The sequence below is a fragment of the Eptesicus fuscus genome, chromosome 2 (assembly GCF_027574615.1).
Source record: "Eptesicus fuscus isolate TK198812 chromosome 2, DD_ASM_mEF_20220401, whole genome shotgun sequence".
In the NCBI taxonomy this organism is placed as follows: domain Eukaryota; kingdom Metazoa; phylum Chordata; class Mammalia; order Chiroptera; family Vespertilionidae; genus Eptesicus; species Eptesicus fuscus.
This window is the reverse complement of record NC_072474.1, coordinates 71,681-95,843: the sequence shown is the minus strand read 5'-3', so window position 1 is coordinate 95,843 and position 24,163 is coordinate 71,681. Positions and strand designations below refer to the sequence as shown.

Sequence of the window (24,163 nt, the reverse complement as noted above, 5' to 3'; positions counted from 1 at the left end):
GCAGCGGCACGAGCAGTGCCCCCCAGAGGAGCTGCTGCCAACCGAGGAGCAGCCACTACCCAAGGAACTGCTGCCACCTGAGGAGCAGCCCTCGCATGACTAGACACATAGATCCTTTGATGAGAGCAAAAATGGGGAGACAAAGAAACCCCCAAAGGAAAGAAAAGGAGAAATCACTAGAAAAGGAATTAAGTGAAATGGAGGCATGCAATATGTCAGAAAAAGAATTCAGAATAAGGATCATACAGTTCATAAACTGGATGGATGAAAAAATCAACTTATGTAAGAATCAAGAAGAAATAAAGACTGATACAGCTGCAATAAAAAACACTATGGAAAGTTTAAACAGCAGAGTAGGAGAAGTGGAGGACCGAATTAGCGAGTTAGAAGACAGACACAAAACACACCCAAACTAAACTGCAATTGGAGAAAAAAATGAAAAGACAGGAGGAAAACTAAATGGAGCTTTGGGACAACATAAAACAAAGCACCATACGAAAAATAGGGGTGCCAGAACACTCCTATTATTTGATAGGAAGAGGAACAAGGGTTAGAAAACCTATTTGAAGAAATAATATCAGAAAACTTCCCTGATGTGGGGAAGAGAGAAGTCACACAAGCAGAGAGTCCCAAACAAGACGAACCTGAAAAGACCCACACCAAGACACGACGCAATCACAATGGCAAATGTTCAGGACAAAGAGAATCCTAAAGGCTGCAAGAGAGAGACAGAAAGTTACATACAAGGGATCTCCCATTATATTATCAAATGATTTCTCAACAGAAACACATCAGGCCAGAAAGGAATGGAAGGAAGTTTACAAAGTGATGCAAAGCAAGGGACTGAATCCAAGAATATTGTATCCAGCAAGGCTATCATTCAAAATTGAAGGGAAAATCAGGAGCTTCACAGACAAAAGAACACACACACATACACAAAACAAACAAACAAACAAAAAACTATAATGGAGTTTATCATCACCAAGCCAGAAATGCTAAAGGAACTGGTGTACAAAGAATAAATAAAAATGGAAGAAGGAACACAGGCACAAAAAATAAAAATGGCTACACACAAGTACCTATCAATAATAACTTTAAATGTAAATGGACTAAATGCTCCAATCAAAAGACATTGAATGGCTGAATGGATAAGAAAACATGACCCATATATCTGCTGTCTACAAGAAACCCACCTCAGAACAAGGGACTCGCACAGACTGGAAGTGAAGGGATGGAAAAATATCTTTCAAGCAAATAGAAGTGAAAAAAAGTTGGGGTAGCAATACTTATATCTGACAAAATAGGCCATAACAAGAGATAAGGAAGGCCACTTCCTAATACTAAAGGGATCAATATAACAAGAGGCTATAACCCTGGTAAACATACTGTATATGCACCCAATGCAGGAGCACCCAAATACATAAAAAATCTCCTGGAGCCGAGACCGGTTTGGCTCAGTGGATGGAGCGTCGGCCTGTGGACTGGAGGGTCCCGGGTTCGATTCCGGTCAAGGGCATGTGCCTTGGTTGTGGGCGCGTCCCCAGTGGGGGGTGTGCGGGAGGCAGCTGGTCAATGTTTCTAACTCTCTATTCCTCTCTCTTCCTCACTGTAATAAATCAATAAAATATATTTAAAAAAAATCTCCTGGAAGATATCAAGGGAGAGATCAACTACAATCATAGTAGGGGACTTTAATACCCCACTGATATCACTGGATAAATCCTCTAGAAAAAAAAAAATCAACAAAGAAACAGCAATCCGCCCTGGCTGGTTTGGCTCAGTGGATGGAGCGTCCACCTGCGGACTGAAGGGTCCCGGATTTGATTCCGGTCGGGGGCATGTGCCCTGGTTGCAGGCACATCCCCAGTAGTGGGGGGTGTGTAGGAGGCAGCTGATCGATGTTTCTCTCATTGATGTTTCTAACTCTCTATCCCTCTGCCTTCCTCTCTGTAGAAATCAATAAAATATATTTAAAAAAAGAAAAAAGAAACAGCAATCCTAAATGACTCACTAGATCAGATGGACTTAATTGACATCTTCAGAACATTTCACCCCAAAGCTACAGAATATACATTCTTCTCAAGTGCACATGGGACATTTTCAAGACCACATATTGGGTCACAGGCAGTCTCTCCAAATTCAAGAAGATTGAAATCATATCAAGCATCTTCTCAGACGACAATGACATAATGTTAGAAATAAACTACAATAAAAAAATTCAAACACTTGGAAGCTGAATAACATGCTATTAAACAATAACTGGGTTACCAAAGAGATCAAAGAAAAAATTAAAAACATTCTGGAAGTGAATGACAATGAAAACATAATAATCCCAAGTCTATGGGACACAGTGAAAGCAGTCCTGAGAGGGAAGTTTACAGCTCTACAGGCCTACCTCAAAAAACAAGGAAAAAATGGTAATAAATCATCTAACTCTGCAACTTAAAAAGCCCAGAGTGAGCAGAAGGAAGGAGATAATAAAGATCAGAGCAGAAATAAATGAGATAGAGACCAAAACAAAACAAAAAAAACAAAACAAAAGATCAATGAAATCAAGAGCTTGTTCTCTGATAGGATAAACAAGATTGATGGACCTCTAGCCAGGCTCACCAAGAAGCAAAGAGAGAGGACCCAAATAAAATCAGAAATGAAAGAGGAGAAATAACAACAGACCACACAGAAGTAGAAAAGATTGTTTAAAAATATTATGAACAACTCTATTTCAACAAACTAGACAACCTAGAGGAAATGGACACATTCCTAGAAAAATGCAAGCTTCCAAAACTCTATCAAGAAGAATCTAAAAATCTCAATAGTCCAATAACTATGGAGGAAATTGAGGCAGTCATTAAAAAGTTTCCAGCAAACAAAAGCCCTGGGCCAAATGGCTTCACAGGGGAGTTTTTAACAAACATTCAAGGAAGAACTGAAACCTATTCTCCTCAGACAATTCAAAAAAATTCAAGAGGAAGGAACACTTCCAAGCTCATTCTATGAAGCCAGCATCACCCTAATACCAAAACCAGATAAGGAAGCACAATAAAAGAGAATTTCAGGCCAATATCCATCATGAACATAGATGCCAAAATCCTCAACAAAATTCTAGCAAATTGGATCCAGCATTACATCAGGAAGATCATACGCCATGACCAAGTAGGATTTATCTTGGAGATGCATGATAGTAAAATATTCGCAAATCAATAAACATGATACATTACATAAACAAATTGAGAGGTAAAAATCACATAGTCATATCAATTGATGCAGAAAAAGCATTTGACAAAATCCAACACCACCCTTTCTTGATAATAACCCTCAGCAAAGTGGGAATAAAGGGATCATATCTCAACATAATAAAAGCCATATATGACAAACCTACAGCCAACATCATACTCAATGGGCAAACACTAAAACCATTTCACCTAAGAATAGCAACAAGACAAGGATGCCCACTTTCACCACTCCTCTTTGACGTAGTACTGGAAGTGCTAGCCATAGCAATCAGGCAAGAAAAAGAAATAGAAGTCATCCAAATTGGAAAAGAAGACATAAAACTGTCATTATTCATAGATGACATGATACTGTACATCAGTGATGGGCAACCTTTTGAGCTTGGTGTGTCAAACTTCGCCAAAAAACTGAGCATAACTCGGGTAGTGTGTCACTTTGAGGAAAAAACATTATTTCGCAAATGTTTCATCCTCGGCATGCAGCCACCTCAGCGGCCGCGTGTCATCAGAAATGGCTACGCATGTCAGTGCTGACACCAGCGTGTCATAGGTTCACCATCACTGCTGTACATAGAAAACCCTAAGACTCCATAAAAAAACATTACTTAATAAATGAATTTGGCAATGTAGCAGGGTACAAAATTAACACCCAGAAATCTATGGCATTTTTTTTCTCTTTTTTAATATTTAACTTAATCTGATATTTTTTTATATATATTGATTTTTTTACAGAGAGGAAAGGGGGGGGAGAGAGAGAGAGAGAGAGTGAGTTAGAAACATCGATGAGAGAGAAACATTGATCAGCTGCCCCCTACTGGGGATGTGCCCGCCACCAAGGCACGTGCCCCTGACCAGAATCGAACCTGGGGACCCTCAGTCCGAAGGCCGACGCTCTATCCACTGAGCCAAACCGGTCTTGGCTCTATGGCATTTTTATACACCAACTAGAGGCCCGGTGCATGAAATTTGTGTACTCGGAGGGGGTTCCCTCAGCCCACACTGCACACTCTCACAGTCTGGGAGCCCTCAGGGGATGTCTGACTGATGGCTTAGGCCTGCTTTCAATAGGAAGCGGGCCTAAGTCATCACTCGGACATCCTTAGTGCTGCTGCGGAGGAGGGAGAGGCTCCCACTACTGCTGTGCTAGCCAGCCATGAGCCTGGCTCCTGGTTGAGCAGCACTCCCCCTGTGTGAGCATTGAGCATCTGCCCTCTGGTGGTCAGTGTGTTTCATAGCAACCGGTCATTCTCCTTTTTGGTTGATTTGCATATTAGCCTTTTATTATATAGGATAATGTGTTATTATGGGCAAGGCCTCTAATTCAATTTTTTTTAGGTCGTTAAAGGGAGGGGCAAAATTTTCACTTGAGCCTGAAGCTAAAATTGCCCTTAGCTCAAAAACCTGCATACCACTGAGACACATCCTGGTGAGGCTCATTCTGAATGCCCACACTGTCCTATTATGTGTATAAGTATTGGGAACCATCTTATCTTTTTAGTGAAAGGAACTTTTTGTTACGTTACAATGACTAACTTTATCTCATGAGTTGTGTTTTGGCTTCAAGCCTGTATCCAGTATTCATGCAGTAACTTCAGCTCTGCTTTTCAGTATTTACCTGGCATATCTTGTATTTTATTTTCTCTAAATCTGTCTAGATTTTTATGTATTAGATAAGAATAGCCCATGGACACAGACAATGGTTTGGTGAAGGCCTGGAAGGGGCGGGTGCAGGGTGGAGGAGATAAATGGGGGGAAAAAAAACTAAAAAAAAAGGGGCATCCGTAATACTTTCAACAATAAAGATACATTTTAAATAAAGGAAAATATCTTAGTTGAAAAGAGTTTTATGTGAGCCCTAACTGGTTTGGCTCAGTGGATAGAGCGTCGGCCTGCAGACTCAGGGGTCCCAAGTTTGATTCCAGTCACAGGCATGTACCTTGGTTGCAGGCACATACCCAGTAGGGAGTGTGCAGGAGGCAGCTAATCGATGTTTCTCTCTCAGCAATGTTTCTAGCTCTCTATCCCTCTCCCTTCCTCTCTGTAAAAAATCAAAATATATTAAAAAAAGAGTTTTATGTGAAATAATATAAGTAACTAGAGGCCCGGTGCATGAAATTCGTGCACAGGGGGAGGGGCGCGGGGGGGTTTGTCCCTCAGCCCAGCCTGCAGTCTCTCCAATCTGGGAGCCCTCAAGGGACCTTCATTTTTTCCTCCAAGAGTGTGGTGGAAAAACCCTAGATCACCTTCTTGGATTCTTATAACCCAAATTACCAAGAACACTGCAAGTGGTGGCCTACAGGGAGCTTAGTCAATGAGTTATCAGAAAAGGTATTTACTCTCAAAATGGTTTGGCTCAGTGGATAGACCGTGGGCCTGCAGACTGAAGGGTCCCAGGTTTGATTCCTCTTAAGGGCATGTACCTTGATTGGAGGCACATCTCCAGTGGGGGGTGTGCAGGAGGCAGCTAATCGATGTTTCTCTCTCATTGATATTTCCGACTGTCTATCCCTCTCCCCTCTTCTCTGTAAATAAATCAATAAAATATTTTTTTAAAAAAGGTGTATCCTCTGCAGCTCATGCAGCCCCTGGGTTGTGACCACTGGGCTAGGGGCGTGTCCCTGCCACCTGGTGGTGGCTGCCGGGGTCTCTGCACACCCCAGAGGCCAGGAGCCCTCCCCCTGTGGAGGGTGCTAGGCTGGGGGCGTGGACACGAACCGCCACTTGGTGCTGGAGCTTGGAAAGCCTCTGGGGCGGGGCGGGAACATCCCCGTCTCCAAATGCCTCGAGGCCAGCAGCCAGCCCCACCATGGGCCCCAGGCTCGGGGCATGCAGAGACCCTGGGCATCACGCAGCGGTGGCCACCAGGGTCTTGGCACACCCCAGAGGCCAGCAGCCAGCCCCCGGTCCTGGGCGCCTGGCTGGGGGCGTGGCCCCAAACCGCCCCTTTGTTCTCGAGCTTTTGCAAGCTGCTGGGGGCAGGGTGGGAACAGGGTGGGGGCAGGATGTTCCCGCCTGCCAGGCAGCTTGGGGCCTGCACCCATAGGCTTTGAGTGGGCAGGGGGCGTTCTGGGACCCCTGCCGCTCAGGATCTAAGCGCGGGCCTACAGGCTAGGAGAGGCCTTGGCCTGGAGGATGTTTCTGGGATGCAGGCCGCTCAGCGCCCGCATATGCAAATTAACCACCATCTTGTTCGCTCTGATTGGCTGTGGGTGTAGCGAAGGTACGGTCAATTTGCATGTTTTTCTTTTATTAGGTAGGATAGAGGTCTGGTGCATGGGTGGGGATCAGCTGGTTTGCCCTGAAGGGTGTCCTGGATCAGGGTGGGGTTTCCTTGGAGCGTGGAGAGGCCTGGGCGAGGGGCCTGTGGTGGTTTGCAGGCCAGCCACGCCCCTGGCGACCCAAGCAGAGGCCCTCGTATCTGGAATTTATTTACCTTCTACAATTGAAACTTTGTAGCCTGGAGCAGAGCCAAGCCTCCTGCTTGATTGTGGCTGCTGCCATTTCTGCTTGGATTTGTTTACCTTCTATAATTGAAACTTTGTATCCTTGAGTGGAGGCCTGGGCCCGCCAGAGTGTGGAAAGCTTGGCTTCCTCTGTTGCCGGGGAAACCCAAGCCTCCCTTCTGGTAGCCATCTTGGTTGGGATTAATTTGCATACTCGACCTGATTGGCTGGTGGGCATGGCTTGGCTGGTGGGCATGGCTTATGTAGTGAAGTGGTTAATTTCCATATTACTCTTTTATTAGAGAGGATTGCTCTACAATGTACTTTATATTCTCAATTCCTCTCAAAGAGATATTAATTGACCCTATGTTCACTTAATGTTAATTGACCCTATGTTCATTGACTGCAGGACTAACTTCCACCACGCCCACCATGCACTGACTGCTATGGGGGCTGTGATTAAACCCTGCTTTTCTCTCCTGGCCTGTGTCCAGGCCTGATCGAAACCCCCTCAGTAGTCAGTGCTGGGTCGCCTTGGCTGACTTCCGGTGTTTGGTTGAGCCTTTGGTGGTGATAGTGAACTTACAGAAAGAGAGATTAAAAAAACAATCCCATTTACTATCGCACCAAAAAAATTAAGATACCTAGGAATAAACTTAACTAAGGAGGTAAAAGACTTGTAGTTGGAAAACTACAGGACACTGAAAAAAGATAGAGGAAGACATAAACAGATGGAAGAACATACCATGTTCATGGATTGGTAGAATCAACATCATTAAAATATCCATACTACCCAAAGCAATCTATAGATTCAATGCATTCCTCATCAAAATACCAACGGCATATTTCACAGACCTAGAATGAACTTTCCAAAAATTTATCTGGAATAAAAAAAGACCCCGAATAGCCGCAGCAATCCTGAGAAAGAAGAACAAAGTAAGTGGGATCTCAATACCAGATTTCAAGCTGTATTACAAAGCCACTGTTCTCAAAACAGCCTGGTATTGGCACAAGAACAGACATATTGACCAATGGAACAGAATAGAGAACCCAGATATTGACCCAAACCACTATGCTCAATTAATATTTGACAAAGGAGGCAAGAACATACAATGGAGTCAAGACAGTCTCTTCAATAAATGGTGTTGGGAAAATTGGACAGATACATGCAAAAAAATGAAACCAGACCACCAACTTACACCATACACAAAAATAAACTAAAAATTAATAAAGAATTTAAACATAAGACTGGGAACCATAAAAATCTTAGAGGAATCCACAGGCAGCAAAATCTCAGACATATGCTGAATCAGTATCTTCACTGATATAGCTCCTAGGGCAATTGAAACTAAAGAGAAAATAAACAAATGGGACTACATCAAAATAAAAAGCTGCACAGCAAAAGAAACAACAACAAAACAACAAGAAAGCCCACTGTATGGGAGAACATATTTGCCAATGTTATCATCGATAAGGGTTTAATCTCCAACATTTACAGGAAACTCATACAACTTAACAAAAGGAAGATAAACAACCGAATCAAAAAAGGGGCAATGGACCTAAATAGATACTTTTCGAAAGAAGACATACAGAAGGCCGAGAGACATATGAAAACATGCTCAAAGTCACTATTCGTCGAGAGATGCAAATCAAAACGACAGTGCGGTACGATCTCACACCTGTCAGAATGGCTATCATCAACAAATCAACAAAAACAAGTGCTGGCGAGGATGCGGAGAAAAAGGAACCCTCATACACTGCTGGTGGGAATGCAGACTGGTGCAGCCACTGTGGAGAACAGTATGGAGTTTCCTCAAAAAACTGAAAATAGAACTCCCATTTGACCCAGTGATCCCACTTTAGGAATATATCCAAGAAACTAGAAATACCAATCAGAAAGGATATATGCACCCCTATGTTCATAGCAGCACAATTTACTATAGCTTAGATTTGGAAACAGCCTAAGTGCCCATCAGCAGATGAGTGGATTAAAAATGGTGGTACATCTATACAATGGAATACTATGTTGCTTGTAAGAAGGAAGGAACTCCTATCATTTGCAACAGCATGGATGGACCTGGAGAAATAAGTCAGTTGGAGAAAGGTAAATATCACATGATCTCACTCATTTGTGGAATATAATGAACAACATAAACTGATGAACAAAAACAGATCCAGAGACAGAGAAGCATTGATCAGACCGTCAAACCTCAGAGGGAAGGTAGGGGAGGGTGGGGGTAAGGGGTGAGATCAACCAAAGGACTTGCAATCATGCATATAAGCACAACCAATGGACACAAATACCAGGGTGTTTGTGAAGGCATGAACAGGGGGTTGGAGTTGGGGGGTAATGGGGAGATAAGGACACATATTAATACCTTAATCAATAAAGAAAATAAAAATTTAAAAAACTGAAATTGTCATGAGTAACATTTTAATGATTTAAAATAGTTCTAGAGTCCAAGGAAATTCTCTGTTCAGTTTAGTAATAGTAACTGACAGTTACCAAACTTTTAAATATATGCCATGTACTGTGCTAATTATTTTGCACAGCAGTCTCCTTTAGTAATCAAGAACCCTGTGAGGGTAGGGACCACTATTAACGGGTTTTACAGATGAGGAGAGTGAGCCTCAGTATGTCAAACTGGTCCAATGTTATACTTGTCATCTCAAACCCCTGCACAGAATTTGGATTTCTACTGATGAATAATTACCCTTTCCCCACTTAAACTCGACAGAGAATAAGATGCAAACTGAATTTGCATTAGACATTACTGATTTTTTTTGCCGAATTCTTATCTCTTGATTAATGTGTGTGTGTGTGTGTGTGTGTGTGTGAAATCAATTTCAACTAAAGGCAAGAGTGAGTGTTAGAATATTTTTAGGAAGTCTCATTTTTCACCAGGTATTCTTTCTAGTCCAGTGGATTTTCACTTCTCTTCACATCAAATCATATGTGAAAACCTTAGTAAAATAGAGTTCAAAGTGAAGGGTTGAAGGGTGTGCTTTCCCCACCCAGTTCTACATGATCTGCCGTAGGTGGTGGAAATTCATATATATATGCACTCATGCAGGCATATATCAAATTCTACAAAACAATACTTACAATACTTATTCCTACAATGTATGGTACATTTTGATACTTTTTATGATAACCACAAAACTGACTTACAAGTATTTAAAGTTTAAAACTCGTCTTTTGAAAAACTGCTCTAAAGTTTGTGCTGACTACATATCCTGGATCAGTCTTTACTGATACCACCAGTGAAAACTGGAGAACTTGCTGAAAATATACTAATATCAGAGCCTGAGTAGACGTGGAGAACACTTTGGAACTCTCAAAGTATTCTCAGGTTTAGAACATAAATGGTAACTTATTTCAGTTCTTTTTGAGAAAATAGAGATCTCTTCTCACTTAAGCCTTTCCAGTAAAATAGGCTAGAACCGTGGTTGGCAAACCGCGGCTCGCGAGCCACATGCGGCTCTCTGGCCCCTTGAGTGTGGCTCTTCCACAAAATACCACGGCCTGGGCGAGTCTATTTTGAAGAAGTGGCGTTAGAAGAAGTTTAAGTTTAAAAAATTTGGCTCTCAAAAGACATTTCAATCGTTGTACTGTTGATATTTGCCTCTGTTGACTAATGAGTTTGCCAACCACTGGGCTAAGAAGGTTGGTGTTTAATTGAAGTTGGAGGCAGAGACTGATGAGGTAGCAGCCAGAGATTTCCTTAAACTACTTGTTTTGAATTCAACCTGCATAATTTTCCAGGCTTAAGTTTTCTTGAAGGAGTAACCAAGCCTTTTCTTCTTACCCAAAGTAGGGAAGGAGAGGTCACAACTGAAGAACTTGAGCTAGCTTCGAGGTTCCAGAAGCTGCTGCTGTGAGCCAGCAGCTGCCATGTCAATACTGCTCTTTGAACAAACCGAGAAGGCTCACCATCCTTTAAACTGCTGTTTCTTACTGGATTGGCTACTTGATATTAGTATCGTCTGTCACTTTAAAACACAGTGGCTCAGTATCAGGGACTGCCAACCAGTGATGGGGAAGAGAAGACAAACACCTCAAGAGCAGAGTAACACAGAACTCACAAGTGAAAGGTGGAATGATTTCTACTGTATCTGGCTCCGGAATGACAGGTAGAACAAAACCAATTGCAAATAGTCTTAGGACTCCTGAAATGTAATTGTTTTTAATATATTTAAAAGCACACAGATGTCTCTTTGATTTATAAAAAAATAAATACATAACATGACATATTTCTTCATGATCCTGGGCTCTTATGAGGTCAAGCTCTTAAATGGATGTGGTATGATCACACATGATCAGTTATACACACAGAAGCATATTCCAGTTGTAAAAGCAAATTCCTTCAAGGACCAGAATAAACAGAGATTAGTCTTCTACTGGAGAAAGTATGTCCAGAGCGTGGCAATAGGTTGGGCCCAGTATGGTAGTCTCTGACCAGCTGGCCTACAATCTAAGAAGACAGGGCAGGAAGGCACAGCCCTTCAGCTCGCATGGTCACCCACCCTACAGGTCAGCCAGGCCTCTGAACCAGTGCAGAATGGCCAGTCTCTCCCAGGCTCCACAGGGCTCCCACCTGAGAACGCAGCACAGGAGGGGTGACTTTGTCTTTACTTGAGGCTCTGTTTTAGACGACCAAGGTGTGCTCATCAAGTATTTTCATTATGACACTGAGTGGAAGTCATGACCCTGCCCGTGAACGCTGAGCAGAGCACGAGCGGCTCACCGTGGGCTTACGAGACATGATGAGGAAGCATGCAGTTCTGAGGGGGAAGGAGGGAGGTGTTTTTTCCAGTTGGCATGCGCTCCAGCCAGGGTAAAGACATTTGGCCTGAAATACCTGACAACGCTATGTAAACGGGGGGTTTAAGAATCAGGTTTTTTACCCATATAACACAACAAAAAAAAACTAAAAATCCAGTCTCAGTAGATAAATTTAGATTAAAACCTGAAACGTTCTTGCATAATTGTCAGCAGGTTGGAATGTATCTGATAGTTTAATCTGTTGTGTTGTTGGCTGTCTTTGAATTAAATCTAGAAACTGTTATGATACCTTAATCCTATTTTCCAAACCACTTAATTCCTGTTAATTCTTAAATTGGCTAGTTCTCCTTCTTCAGAATAATTATCCATAACCACCTTCCTAATAGTGAGGGTGTACTTCTGAATAGAAGAGGCCTTCAGTGGAAATGGCATCTCCAAGGCCCACAGTTCGGACAGGGTCTTTACACACCAACACGGGTGTGAAGTGGAAGGACACCCCCTCCCGGTGCCATTCTGTCACTGGCTCGTCGGGGTTGAATATGACCCTAGAACCTGCCTCCGAATGGGAAGTCAGGAACTCATGTGGTGCTCTCAGGGACACTCGGCTGGTATCTATGGTTTCTGTAGCACAGGCCTGTGTCCCAGCCACACGAGCTCCTGCAGCCACGGCTGCCAACTGGTTGGCCCAGTGTCCATCTACAGTTGCCAGGATGTGGTAGACCAGCGTGTGGAAATGGATCCTGGTGAGGTCTGAGGCTCTGCTTTTACTCTTCCCATGTTCCTTCAAGATCCAAAATAGGATGTCACTGACCATGCCCACATCAGGAACACCATTCCAAGAAGAGAGGGAAGAGTGAGGTCCAGCTGCTGACTGGCTAAGAAATAACAGCTCCTGTTCATTCAGCCCCAGGGAAGTCACCGCGTGGAACACCTGCTAACAAAAACAAAATGACAGTCTCTTTCCAATTCACATAAAAAAGGCATCTTAGGACACAGCCAGTGACCAAAGCCAGGGAAGTAAGGCAGGATAACCTCTTCCTTACAAGACTCCCTACCCCTGAAGTCTGTGGTGGGGAAGTGACAGATCATGTGTCACTGTTTTTACTATTACACCTCTATTTCCACCTTATTATTCCTCAGGATAAACTGGAAAGTTGCAGTAACACTCTTAGAGCCAGTCTTTTGTTATATGCCATTACAAGACAAAGGGCAGAGGTGTACATATTTTGTATTTCTTTTCATGGTGCCTAGCTTTGCATACATAGCAGATCCTCTTACCATTGATGGGACATGAGTCTCAGTTCCTCAATGTCATCAGACATTATACCAGTAAAATGGAGAAGGCTCTAGCAACACATAGTCAGGCTTACAGTGGTTTTGTGTATAACCACCAAGGAGCAAGAACAGTTTCATATCAGCGCTAAGCTTTTTAGGCAGGTGTTACTACTAAATAGAGTACTCCTCTCTCTATTTAGTAATAACACTGAAAAAGGGCACCACATAGGAGCCATGTTTTTAATTTAAAAAATTATTTCTAAATTATAGTTGATGTACAATATTACATTAGTTTCAAGTATACAACATAGTGACTAGACATTATATAACTAAGTGATCACCCTGATAAATCTCGTACTCATCTGACACCATGGTTATTATAATATTGACTATATTCCTTAGGCTGTACTTTATATCTTTGTGACTATTCTGTAACTACCAATTTGTACTTCTAAATCCCTTCCCCTTTTCACTCTTCCCCCAACCCCTCTTCCATCTGGCAACCATCAAAATGTTCTCTGAATCTATGTTTCTGTCCTTCTTTATTTTTTTTTGGATTCCACATATAAATGAAATCATCAAGCATTTGTCTTTCTCTCCGACTTACTTCATTTCGCCTAATACCCTCTAGGCCCATCCATGTTGTAGCAGGTGGCAAGATTTCATTCTTATGGCTGAGTCGTAATCCATTGTACACCTATACCACTTCTTTATCAGTTCACCTGTTGGTGGACACTTAGGTTGTTTCCATATCTTAAATACTGTCAATAATGATGAAACAAACATGGATGTATATGCCTTTCTGATTTAGTATGTTATGTTTCTTTGAATAAATATCCAGAAGTGGAGTTGCTGGGTCCTTGTTTCTTGTTGTATCCTTTGTTTTAAAGTCTAGTTTGTCTGGCATAAGTATTGCTACCCCAGCTGGTTTTTTATTTGTTTCCATTTTCATGAAATATCCTTTTTCATCCCTTCACTTTTAGTCTGTGTCTTTTGATGTTGTTTCGTATAATTTTTTATCTATTATCGTCACCATATATCTTTTTGATAAATCCCCGTCTGAGGATTTTTTTTAAACTGATTTTAGAAAGAGGGAGAGGAACATTGATGTGAGAAACATGGCTCAGTTGCCTCCTGTATGAGCCCTGACCAGGGATCAAATCCACAGTCTAGGTAGGTGCCTACCTGGGATCAAACTCACAACCTTTTGGTGTATGGGATGACACTCAGACCAACTGAGCACTGTGTCTTTTGATTTGAGCATTTAAAGTAATTGCTGATAGATATGATTTATTGCCCTCTTATTCTTACTTTTGATTTTTTCTTTTTAAAAACCCTTTAACATTTCATGTAACACTGGTGTGGTGGTGAACTCCTTTAGCTTTTTCTTGCCTGGGAAGCTCTTTAGCTGACATTTGATTCTAAATGATAGCTTTACTGGGTAAAGTAATCATAGATGTAGGTCTTTGCTTTTCATCATTCTGAATATTTTGTGCAAGTCCCTTCTGGCCTGCAAATTTTCTGTTGCTGGCAGGGTATGGGAGCTCCGTTGTAGGTAACTAACTACTTTTCTCTTACTTCTTTTAAGATTCTTTCTCTTTTTACGTAATTATGGCATTTTAATTTATGTGTCTTGTGTAGGCCTCTTTGAGTTCGTCTTGTTTGGGACTCTATCCTTCCTGGGCTTGAATATTTATTTTCTTTACTAAGTAGGAAAGATTTCTGTCATTATTTCTACAAAAAGGTTTTCAACCCTAGCTCTCCCACCTTCTGATGCAAATTTTGGTATGTCTGATGTTATCCCCAGAGGGACCTTAAACTATCCTCATTTTTAAAAATCCTCATCTGAGTATATGTTTCTATTGATTTTTAGAGAAAGGAAAGGCGGGGGGAGGGGGACAGGGCTAGAGAATCATCAATATATTGCCTCCTGTATGCACCCTAACCTGTAATTGAATCTGCAACCCATGTATGTGCCCTGACCAGGAACAGAAACCGCAGTCTTGTGGTATATGGGACGGTACTCCAACCGAGCCATGTGGCCAGGGCACTATTCTCATTTTAAAAATTCTTTTTTCTTTTTGCTTCCATATATTCAGAGTCACTAATTTGATTCTCTGTTTCATCAACTCTACTGTTTATATCCTGTAAATTATTCATTTCAGTTAGTGTATCATATCTTTCATTTCTGACTGGTTATTTATGGTTTTCATGTCCTTTTTTTTTTTTTTTTTTTTTTTTTTTTTAAATATTTTTATTGAGGTATTATATTTGTACATATCTTACTATTACCCCCCCCCCCACCCCCCACCCACACATGCCCTCCCCCCCCAGAGTTTTGCGTCCATTGTTTATGCTTATATGCATGCATACAAGTCCTTCGTTTGATTTCATGTCCTTTTTTTAAAAATATATATTTTATTGATTTTTACAAGAGAGGAAGGAAGAGGGATAAAGAGTTAGAAACATCGATGAGAGAGAAACATTGATCAGCTGCCTCCTGCACACCTCCTACTGGGGATGTGCCCGCAACCAAGGTACATGCCCTTGACCGGAATCGAACCTGGGACCTTTCAGGCCGCAGGCTGACGCTCTATCCACTGAGCCAAACCGGTTAGGGCTCTTGTCCTTTTTTATAATTGAAGTTTTCACTAAGTTCCTTGAGCATCCCTATAGCCATTGTTTTAAATTCTGTATCTGGTAGATTGCTTGCTTCTACTTAATTTAGTTCTTCTGGAGATTTCTCCTGTTCTTTCATTTGGGACCTGTTTCTTTGTCTCATTTTGGTTGCTTCCCTCTGTTTGTTTCTATGTATTAGGCAGAGCTGCTCTCTCCCAGACTTGGTAGAGTGGCCTTATGTAGTAGGTGTCCTGTAGGGCCCAGTGGTGTAGCCTCCCTGGTCACTGAACTGGGAGCTCCAAGTGTACCCCATGTGAGCTGTGTGCACTCTCCTGTTGTAGCTGAGTCTTGATTGCTGTTGGCACATCTCTGGGAGAGATTTATCCCCAGGCTGATTGGCTGCAAGGACTGGCTGCAATTACAGCAGAGGAGCTGCTGTGCAGTAATCAACCCCATGGAGCAGGTCTCATTTCATCGGGACTTTGGTGCCTGCTGAGTCTGCCCCTTGAGTGTGCCACTATAGAGGTGGTTGGGTTGTAATCCAGTGTGGTCTGTAGCTATCCACCAGGTCCACTGGCTCTGGGGCCTCCTGGGAGGTACAAGATCAGCCACTGCCTGGGGCCATCTGGTGTGAGCAACAGAGCAATCTGCAGATGGCTGCTACTTGTGCTGGGCATGGAGGTACCCAGGAGAGGTCAAGCTGCTAACTGAGGCTGGTAGCTGCTAACCAGCTGTGGGACCGCTTAGCAAAATGTATGGGGTATGTTCAGGCCAAATCCTATTTGATAGATTTTAGGCAAGTCCAAGGCATGAGCCAAGAGAGGCTATTTGTATGGAAACTACTGGAAAAGGCTTGGGTGGGCCTGAAAGTTGGGTGGAGTGGGGTCTCAGGAATCACCAGGGCAGAGCTATGAGTGTTAGCCAGGTTGATGGAGACTCAGAAATGGCATCCGCCTGCCAACTCTGTGGAACAATGGCTTCTGCCAGTACTTCTGTCTGAGAGAAGTCTGCTCCTCCAGCCCTTGCCAGACAATTCAATTCCTCCTTGTATGTCCCTGCTGTGGTTTAAGCTGCCACCCCAGTGCTGGAGCTCAAAGTGCTTGAAATGTGTCCAAGTTAAGTTTGTGCATTCATGGGCCCTTTAAGAGGAACACCTGGGACTCTAGCAGACCTCCATCTCACTTAGCTGTCATATCCACTTGTCTTTACAGCCAGAAGTTATGGGGACTTCTCTTCCTGGTACTTGAACTCTGGGTGGGGGGTTCTGATGTGAGGCTGGGACCCCTTACTCCTTATGGGAGATCAAGATATCCCTCCCAATTATTAACTGCCACATGTGGGTGTGGGGCCAGCCTGTTCCAAGCCTCTGCCCTCCCACCAGTCTCAATGTGTCTGTTTCTTTATATCCTTAGTTATAGGACTTCTGTTGAGCTAGATTTCAGGGGTTCTGAATGATAGTTGTTCTGTAATTGTAACTTAGTTGTGGTTGTGGGAGGTTCCAAGTACCACGTTTACCTACACCAACATCTTGACCAGAACTCTCTGTTGAGCCAGTTTTCTATCTTAAAGGAAACCACTATGTCTACCTCACTATCTTTCTTACTTAGCACTTTCCTCCTTACAGCCAGAGAAATACATATAAGATGACTGTTAGTGCAAGAGAGATATGCCCCTATATATATGCAGGCATGTAGGTATGGGTAAAGGGATTTATGTGTATGTATGTATTTATATTTATTTCAAAATCAATGACTTGTACCTCTGCGAATGTAATAGCACTTCCATTTACTACATGTTCTATTCCAGGCACTGAACTAATGGGTTTACTCTAGGGAGGGAAGGAGGGATAAAGAGAGAGAGAGAGGGAGAAAAGGAGGGATTACCTCCATTTTACAGATAAGGGAACTGAGGAGAGATTAAGTAGTTAGTTACACAGAAAATGAGATAAAAATGGCTTCCTTTTTAAAAAGTAAAAAGATAACCTAAAAAAGAGAAATGCAAATAAAAACTATACTGAAAAACACCAAGAGTGAACCCTAATGTAAACCACGTATTTTGTGTGGCAATGAGGTGTGAGTGTAGGTTCACCAACTATACCAAGTTTCCCACTGTGGTGCCGTGGGTGGGAGACTGGGGGAGACTGGGTGGGTTTGGGTAGGAGGTATATGGGAACTCTATATTCTGCTCATTTTACTGTACTCTTAAAACTTCTCTAAAAAGTAAAGTTGAGGGGGGCGGGCGGCTGGGCTGGGTGGAGAGAGGCAAATGGGAGGGAAATATGGGACATCTATAATAGTATCAATAAAAAAAAAGTAGTCTAATTAAAAAAACTATTGTGAAATATTTCTCACCTGTTGCACTGGTGACAATGCATGTTTTTACTGTTGTTTTTTTAAACAAAATTTTTTAAAAACTAAATTTTATTGCTTTATCAAGAACATTATTTATTATCATTTCAAAGAGGAAGGGAGAGGGAGAGAGAAAGGGAGAGAGGGAGGAGGGAGGAGAGAGAGAGAAAAACATCAACGCTGAGAGAGAATCATGGATTGGCTTCCTCCTGCAAGCCCCTACTGGGGATCAAGCCCGCAACTGAGCATGAGCCCTGATCAGGAATCAAATCTTGACCTCCTGGTTCATTGGTTGATGCTCAACCACTGAGCCACACCAGCTGTGCATGTTTTTAATCACATTCTGGTCACAATGATATGAGGAAATAATAAGCACTTGTAAAGAATTCTAGTGGAAGTATATTGGTATAATTCTCATGGAAGGCAATTTGGCAATATCAAATTTACAGATGCTTTTTCTGCTCCTATCCAGCCAATTTTACTTCTGAGTATTATACATATGTACTTGTTCATGGACAAAATAAAATCATGTACAAAGTCACTGGTTGCAGGCCTATATGGAATAGCAAAGGGTAATGCACCATTGAGAAGATTCAGGTTCAATAAACTGTGGTGCCCACACATTCCTTTTAACAACATGGCTGTGAAAAGACAAGAATGTTCTCCAAGTGATGACAGAAAAAAGATCTTCAAAATCTGCTCAGTGAGAAGTATTTGAGATCTTGCTCCCTAGCACATGCCATCAGTTTGGCTCAAAGAAATTCTTACAAAAATTTTTTTAAACCCAATAAAACCAATCCACTTAGTGAAAAAGAACAAAGTGTAGAATGTGTATTTAAGTATGCTATGCTATATTTTTTTATTAAAAGGGCTTAAAAATAAGGACATATTCCCGTGTTGTGTGTATGTATACACACACACACACACACACACACACACACACACACATATGGGAATATGTCCTTATTATATATATACATACACACACACACACACACACATATGGGAATATGTCCTTATTTTTAAGCCCTTTTAATAAAAAAATATGTATATATATATATGTATATATATACATATATACACACACATATATATATATACACACACATATATATATCAACCATTATAAAGGTTAAATAATAATAAAATGAAAGGGTAACTAACTTGCCCAAGTTCATAAAGCTGGTGAATGGCAAAGCCAGCATTCCAACTCAGGTTCCCCAAGTCTATGTTCTTAAGCATCACCCTCTCAAATGTATCTAATCACTGTAGCTGTTCCAAGGCAGGAGTGAACACGTGATACCTAGAGGTAAGGGAGTAAAGCTCCCCCACTTTCCTTTCTCTGAGCTTCTTGACATTCAGTTGAAAGCAGCTGAGCTGGGCTTTCAGTTTTCCCCTTTGAGTTCTACTGTAGACCATTCACTCCCAACTTTCCCATTCTAGAAGGAGAAACAGCCCATGAACCCATCAGATGTACTGCCACATTTCTAACCTAGGAGGAGATCCTGTTCCAGAACAGCTCTGGTTCCTTATTTAGATCTTGAAGGACCTAAGTCTGAGTGACATGACAGCCATGCCTCAGTGAGCTGGCCCCTGAGCCCAAAACAGCTGGTCCTGCTGGACAAACGCACATCTTTGCAAGGCCTCATGAGAGTCAGGGCCACTGAGCGCCCCATGTGCTGCCCACATGGTTACCTGATGCACAATGCTGCTCATGAGCTCCCTATTGGTCATACTGGCCAGCTCTAGGTGAATTGGAATACCAACGGGGATGTCAGAAATGGAGGTCACAACCTGTAAAAAGAGGACAGCATTGCTATTAGATATAGAAGTCAGACAAAAGGAAGAAAAGATCAGGTCCTAGAGGCAGTGTGTATTGTCAATGTCTTCTTTGCATCCTCATGAAAACTCTAAGCTACGTAGGTTTCCACGGCCTCTGTGGATGAGGGATGCTTTTCCTAACTGGGACGCCTAGGGTCAGCAGAGAAGCACTGGATTACAGACTCAGAGAGCACAAAGGACTGCCCCTGTATGTTCATGTGGTCAGCCTATTCCTGGGGACCTAAACTGAGCAGTTGGCTTCAACTTCTGTATGAGTCTGCAACAATAGCTGATGGGAAATGAGATGACACAGATGACACAAAGGACACAAACTATCAACACTGCAGCTTTCAGCCACCTTCAGTTCAGCACAGGGTAGAGGCTCAGGCAGTGAACTGCTCTGACCTGTCCTACTCAAGCTGCTGCCTGTGTCTGAGAGAAGACGGTGAGGTGCCTCCCTAGAGCACGAGGAGGTTCAGAGCCAGCTGCCCTGATACCCCGGAGGCCAGAACTGAGGGCAGGGCAGCACAAGCTGTAGAGGTCAAAGGAAGCAGGGTTCTGAAGAAACACACTGCTGAGATGTGTGAAATTCTAGAACAGTGCTATTACCTCCAAGAGTCTCTTTCTCTGGAACTCCTTGCTTTGTCCCTCCATCATGTGCAATCCAGAGAGGACCACCAGGTCTGGCTGAAACTCCTCCAGGCTAGACACAAACACCTCCAGCATATTCATGGCCCCGTTGGAGAGGTCGTGGGAGAAGATGAAGCGGTTGGCATGGGGAGCTTTTAACTGGCCCCACTCCTCCCCTAGAAAAGCCCAGTCAACACGGTGGGAAGAAAGGAAGAGGCTGTAAGTGTCCTAGCGGTGGGGAGGGAGCGCTTGCAGGGCCCCCTAAAGCCTTTCTGGGGGGGGCTGGCTTCTGGCTGAGGAGGCCTCACTCCCGGGGCCTAAGGTAAGCACGGCATTGCATCTGGGAAGGCAGTGGTCGGAATGAAACCAACCCAAACACAGAAACACAGTACGGGTATCAAAGGGCAGCAATTGGCTCACCCTGAGTCCCAGGAAAGCTCTGCTGTCCAGTGAGCTTTTCAAACACAGGATGCCTGTGTCCTTTCCGTTACAGGACAGCAGCATTACTTACAAATACCAGGCTACAGTGCATAGCACACGTGTCCCTGCGCACAGCAATGCTGCCTTTCTCTGTCTCCACCTCACAGCAGTGTCCTGAGCACCTTTCACTTAGCTGGGACCTAAGAAGGCTGATGTTCCAAGAGTCAGGCTGACTGCACGCCCTCCCCGCTCCTGCCCGCCGGTGGTTTCCAGGCACTTGGTCCAGAGGTAAGAGCATCTGGCTGCTCTTACATCCTTTGAGTGAGCTGCTGCGGAATGACTGCTCAAGACCAAGTTCAAGTGCAACTTCCTTCATGAATGATGTGACAGCTCCAGCCTGAAGTACACTTTCAGTGCTTTAAGCATCCACAGATATTTTCCTTTCCATGGTCTATGGTAATCATTTTGCTTTGAGTTATCTCTTCTACCATTTAGAACTAGTAGTCAAACCTAAATCATTTCTCATACATTTGTGCTACATCTCCCTGAGCAGATTGCCAGCTCTATAAAAGTAACATATATGTCTGGTTCCCACAGCATTTGTCACAGCCCCTGGCATAGAGTGCCCACTCACCACCTACTCATCTGATCCCAGTAGAGCAAGCATGTCAAACTTGCGGCCCCCAGGCCGCATGTGGCCCACAATGAATACTTTTGTGGCCCAGCCCATATAAAGGTATGTAAGAAACGTTTTAATAAAAACTTCGTAACAATTTTTACAATATCCTGTTATACATAGTTACTAATAACGAACTACAGCGTTCGCTAATGACTGATTACCATAATCGTGTTGCATTCATTTCCCTCACGTGCTTTGCGCGCAGGCGCACCATTTCTCCCCACTAATACCAGCAGCGAATGTTTTAGCAGCCGATTGCCACGTCATTAGTCTTGGACTGATTTGTTTGGTGTGCACAACAGGAAATATTTTGCTTTTGGAGAACAAGAAAAATAGGTTTATTTGTGTTACGCTTATTAATTTGTCCAGTTATTCAGGGTCTGGTAAGTCAATGTTCAAGAAAATATATTAATTTTTATTAAAATGTTCTATTATTTTATGTTAACAATTATTTCAGCCCTTTGTATTCAGCACGTCTCTATCAAAATAAACCTATGTTTCTGTAAAATTGAAGTTTTTGTTTTTCTGGTGGCCCACATAAATGTAAACCTTGTTTATATGTCCTGTGTTAGCCTTTGAGTTTGACATGCTTGCAGTTGAGGGAGGCAGATCCATCCTGGGTGGGTCTCCTGGCATGGGGAGGAGTTTGGCTCTGCACATCCACAGGAGTGGCTCTCAGCACTGGCCAAGTATCGGAATCCTCCAGGGAACTAGTCTGAATGTGCAGTGTGAGGCCCCCCGGGAGCCCCTGGCATGCAGTCAGGTGAGAACTGCTGGTTAGGGCCCCACTGCTGCCAAGCACGGAGAGAGTGCTGCACTGAGTCCTAAAGCAGGGAGGGTGCCTGGTGAAGCTCTGCAATCAGAGGCTTTACACACAGAGTTCACCTTCTTGTCCATAAGACTTGGCAGAAAATCTTGAAATGAAGTCAGCTGAAGGGCCGCCTAGGCTATGCATCTGCTTAGGGCAATTCTTATATGAGGCCACCCCCCTGAATGGGGCTGGGTGAGGAGAAACCCGTCACCACCAGCAGGGACACTCTGGGGCAAGGACTTAGTATAATTCAGGTTTACGTGGCTTTCCCTCACATGAAGGACTTGTCCCATTTATACAAGGGAAGCCCACATGCTGTAAACTAGTTGAAAAACTTGGTTTCTATCACATTTACTGGATATTCCTCCAGAAAGTTTTCTCCTAAGACAACCCATAGCAGAGGGTTTCTTCATCTTGCAGGTGATCTGCCAACTGCAGTTAGCAACCTCCTTCCTCCTTTCTACAACGGGCCTCTCCAAACAGAAGCTCTGCCTCTCTGTGGAGAGCACCTGTATGCACGCATGTGTAGGGCCTACTCTAGAGCAAGTGTCAAAGTTGGGAGAATCCATCCTTACTTTAAGTTCAGCTTTCTTTTCTTTTTTTTAAAATTGATTTTAGAGAGAGACCAAGGGAGAGGAGGAGAGAAACATCGATATGAGAGAGAAGCATCGATCAGTTGCTTCCTCCACATACCCTGACATGAGCTCGAGCCTACAACCTGGGCATGTGCTCTGACTGGGAATCGACCTGGCAACCTTTCAGTGCACAGGACGACACTCAACCAACTGAGCCACACCAGCCAGGGCAATCAGCTTTCTTGAATCCATTCCTCTGAAGAAACACTTAATTGTGGGTCATTTGTATGAAAGTCTATGAAAGCAGAAATAAAAAGAAAATACCTATTTACTAAACCCCAATTGCAATGATTATATTTGTTAAAACTATATTCTTTTCTTAGCTCCTGGTCATGTCCAAACAAAAGACCCAGTGGTGTCCCACAGTGGAGTGGAGTAGTCTAGCTCTCCTTCATTTACAGAGCAGACACCAGACGACCTCCCCATGAATCCTTTCCTCTTGTCACCCCCAATGACTTCCTTCTCTGGGCTACACTGCACCCAGTTATAGGAGTTTGCACTTTACTTTGCAATCATTTGTTCAGGAATCTGTCTCTTGCAGTGGATGGTAGCAGAGGGCAGAGTAGTGTCTCCTACTATCATCAGACTCCTGCTCACACTGGACCTGGCACTCAGCCACATGAACAAACAGCAAGATACATGAGCAAGAGAACAGACTCTAATGCCCACAACAACAAAAAATATGGGTATGAACTCCAAGTCCAATATTTCCCCCATGTGCAGTGATGAGATTGTACATGGGGGAAAAGACACGGCATTAGTATTCTCTGCAGGGCAAGACCTGGAACTGGCCCTTAAAGAGTGAAGCTGCTAAGACACACTGCCCAAGTTAACTTAGGGGGAAAAAAGCCACACATAGTTCAAAATAAATAAATTCCTTAGCAAAAAAAGTGAACGAGATAAAAATAAATGGGCTTTTGTAACGTGAAGACAAGGAGGGATGTGAAGGGCTCTTCACTGGCTGTTTGCACAGGGCTGACGGAGCTAAGAAGCAAAGTGACTGAAACTCAGTGTGAGCTCCTAATAATAGGTTAATGCCCCTCTTTTCTCATAAAGCTTTGAATTTATTTAAGCGATTTCTTCTATCAATTTATCATCCTGCCCTTCAGCCACTGAGTAAGCAAAACCTATGTAATGACTCATTGGATCCCTGGCCCAATGCCTGAAAACAAGCTTCTCTGGAATGTCTGGCAGGAGAGGAGGAGGGAAACGTTGACAATTCTTCGTGGGAATTGATTCATCCAGGTTAGAGAGAAGCAGGAGATGGACTTCTGTTAATAGAGCTAACCCAGCAGCTGCTGCCACCAGACTAGGTTCCCTACAGAGTCTGATAAAAATGTAACTGTAAGTTTAATAAAAGGTCTGCTTTATTCTAAAAAATATAGCCGAGAAAAGAAAAACTGAAGTGTAAGCTTCTCAACCCAAGGATGGAGACAGTCTCCTGTGAAGATCAGCTGTGCCATATA

The 24,163-nt window shown here is 43.1% G+C and overlaps 2 protein-coding genes across 13 annotated transcripts in view; one reads left to right on the top strand and one right to left on the bottom strand.

Annotated features, from left to right (window-relative positions):
• BBS4 (Bardet-Biedl syndrome 4) overlaps positions 1 to 21,651 on the top strand; it is a 183,494-nt gene extending 161,843 nt beyond the window's left edge. For 2 of the 5 annotated variants that reach the window (XM_054725073.1, XM_054725049.1), the window contains one exon: positions 1,954 to 2,017. In XM_054725073.1, the coding sequence (XP_054581048.1) occupies positions 1,954 to 2,006 (53 nt within the window). In that variant the 3' untranslated portion in view covers positions 2,007 to 2,017. Of the gene's footprint in view, positions 1 to 1,953; positions 2,018 to 10,488; positions 10,739 to 20,739 lie in introns of those variants that run through there. The other 3 variants (XM_054725064.1, XM_054725061.1, XM_054725059.1) reach the window with 3 other exon arrangements.
• ADPGK (ADP dependent glucokinase) overlaps positions 10,842 to 24,163 on the bottom strand; it is a 38,900-nt gene continuing 25,578 nt past the window's right edge. For 5 of the 8 annotated variants that reach the window (XM_008161475.3, XM_054725087.1, XM_028138861.2 and 2 more), the window contains 3 exons: positions 20,132 to 20,328; positions 19,397 to 19,495; positions 10,842 to 12,393 (listed from right to left, as the gene is read on the bottom strand). In XM_008161475.3, the coding sequence (XP_008159697.1) occupies positions 11,839 to 12,393; positions 19,397 to 19,495; positions 20,132 to 20,328 (851 nt within the window). In that variant the 3' untranslated portion in view covers positions 10,842 to 11,838. The remainder of the gene's footprint in view (positions 12,394 to 19,396; positions 19,496 to 20,131; positions 20,329 to 24,163) is intronic. The other 3 variants (XM_008161476.3, XM_054725093.1, XM_054725104.1) reach the window with 3 other exon arrangements.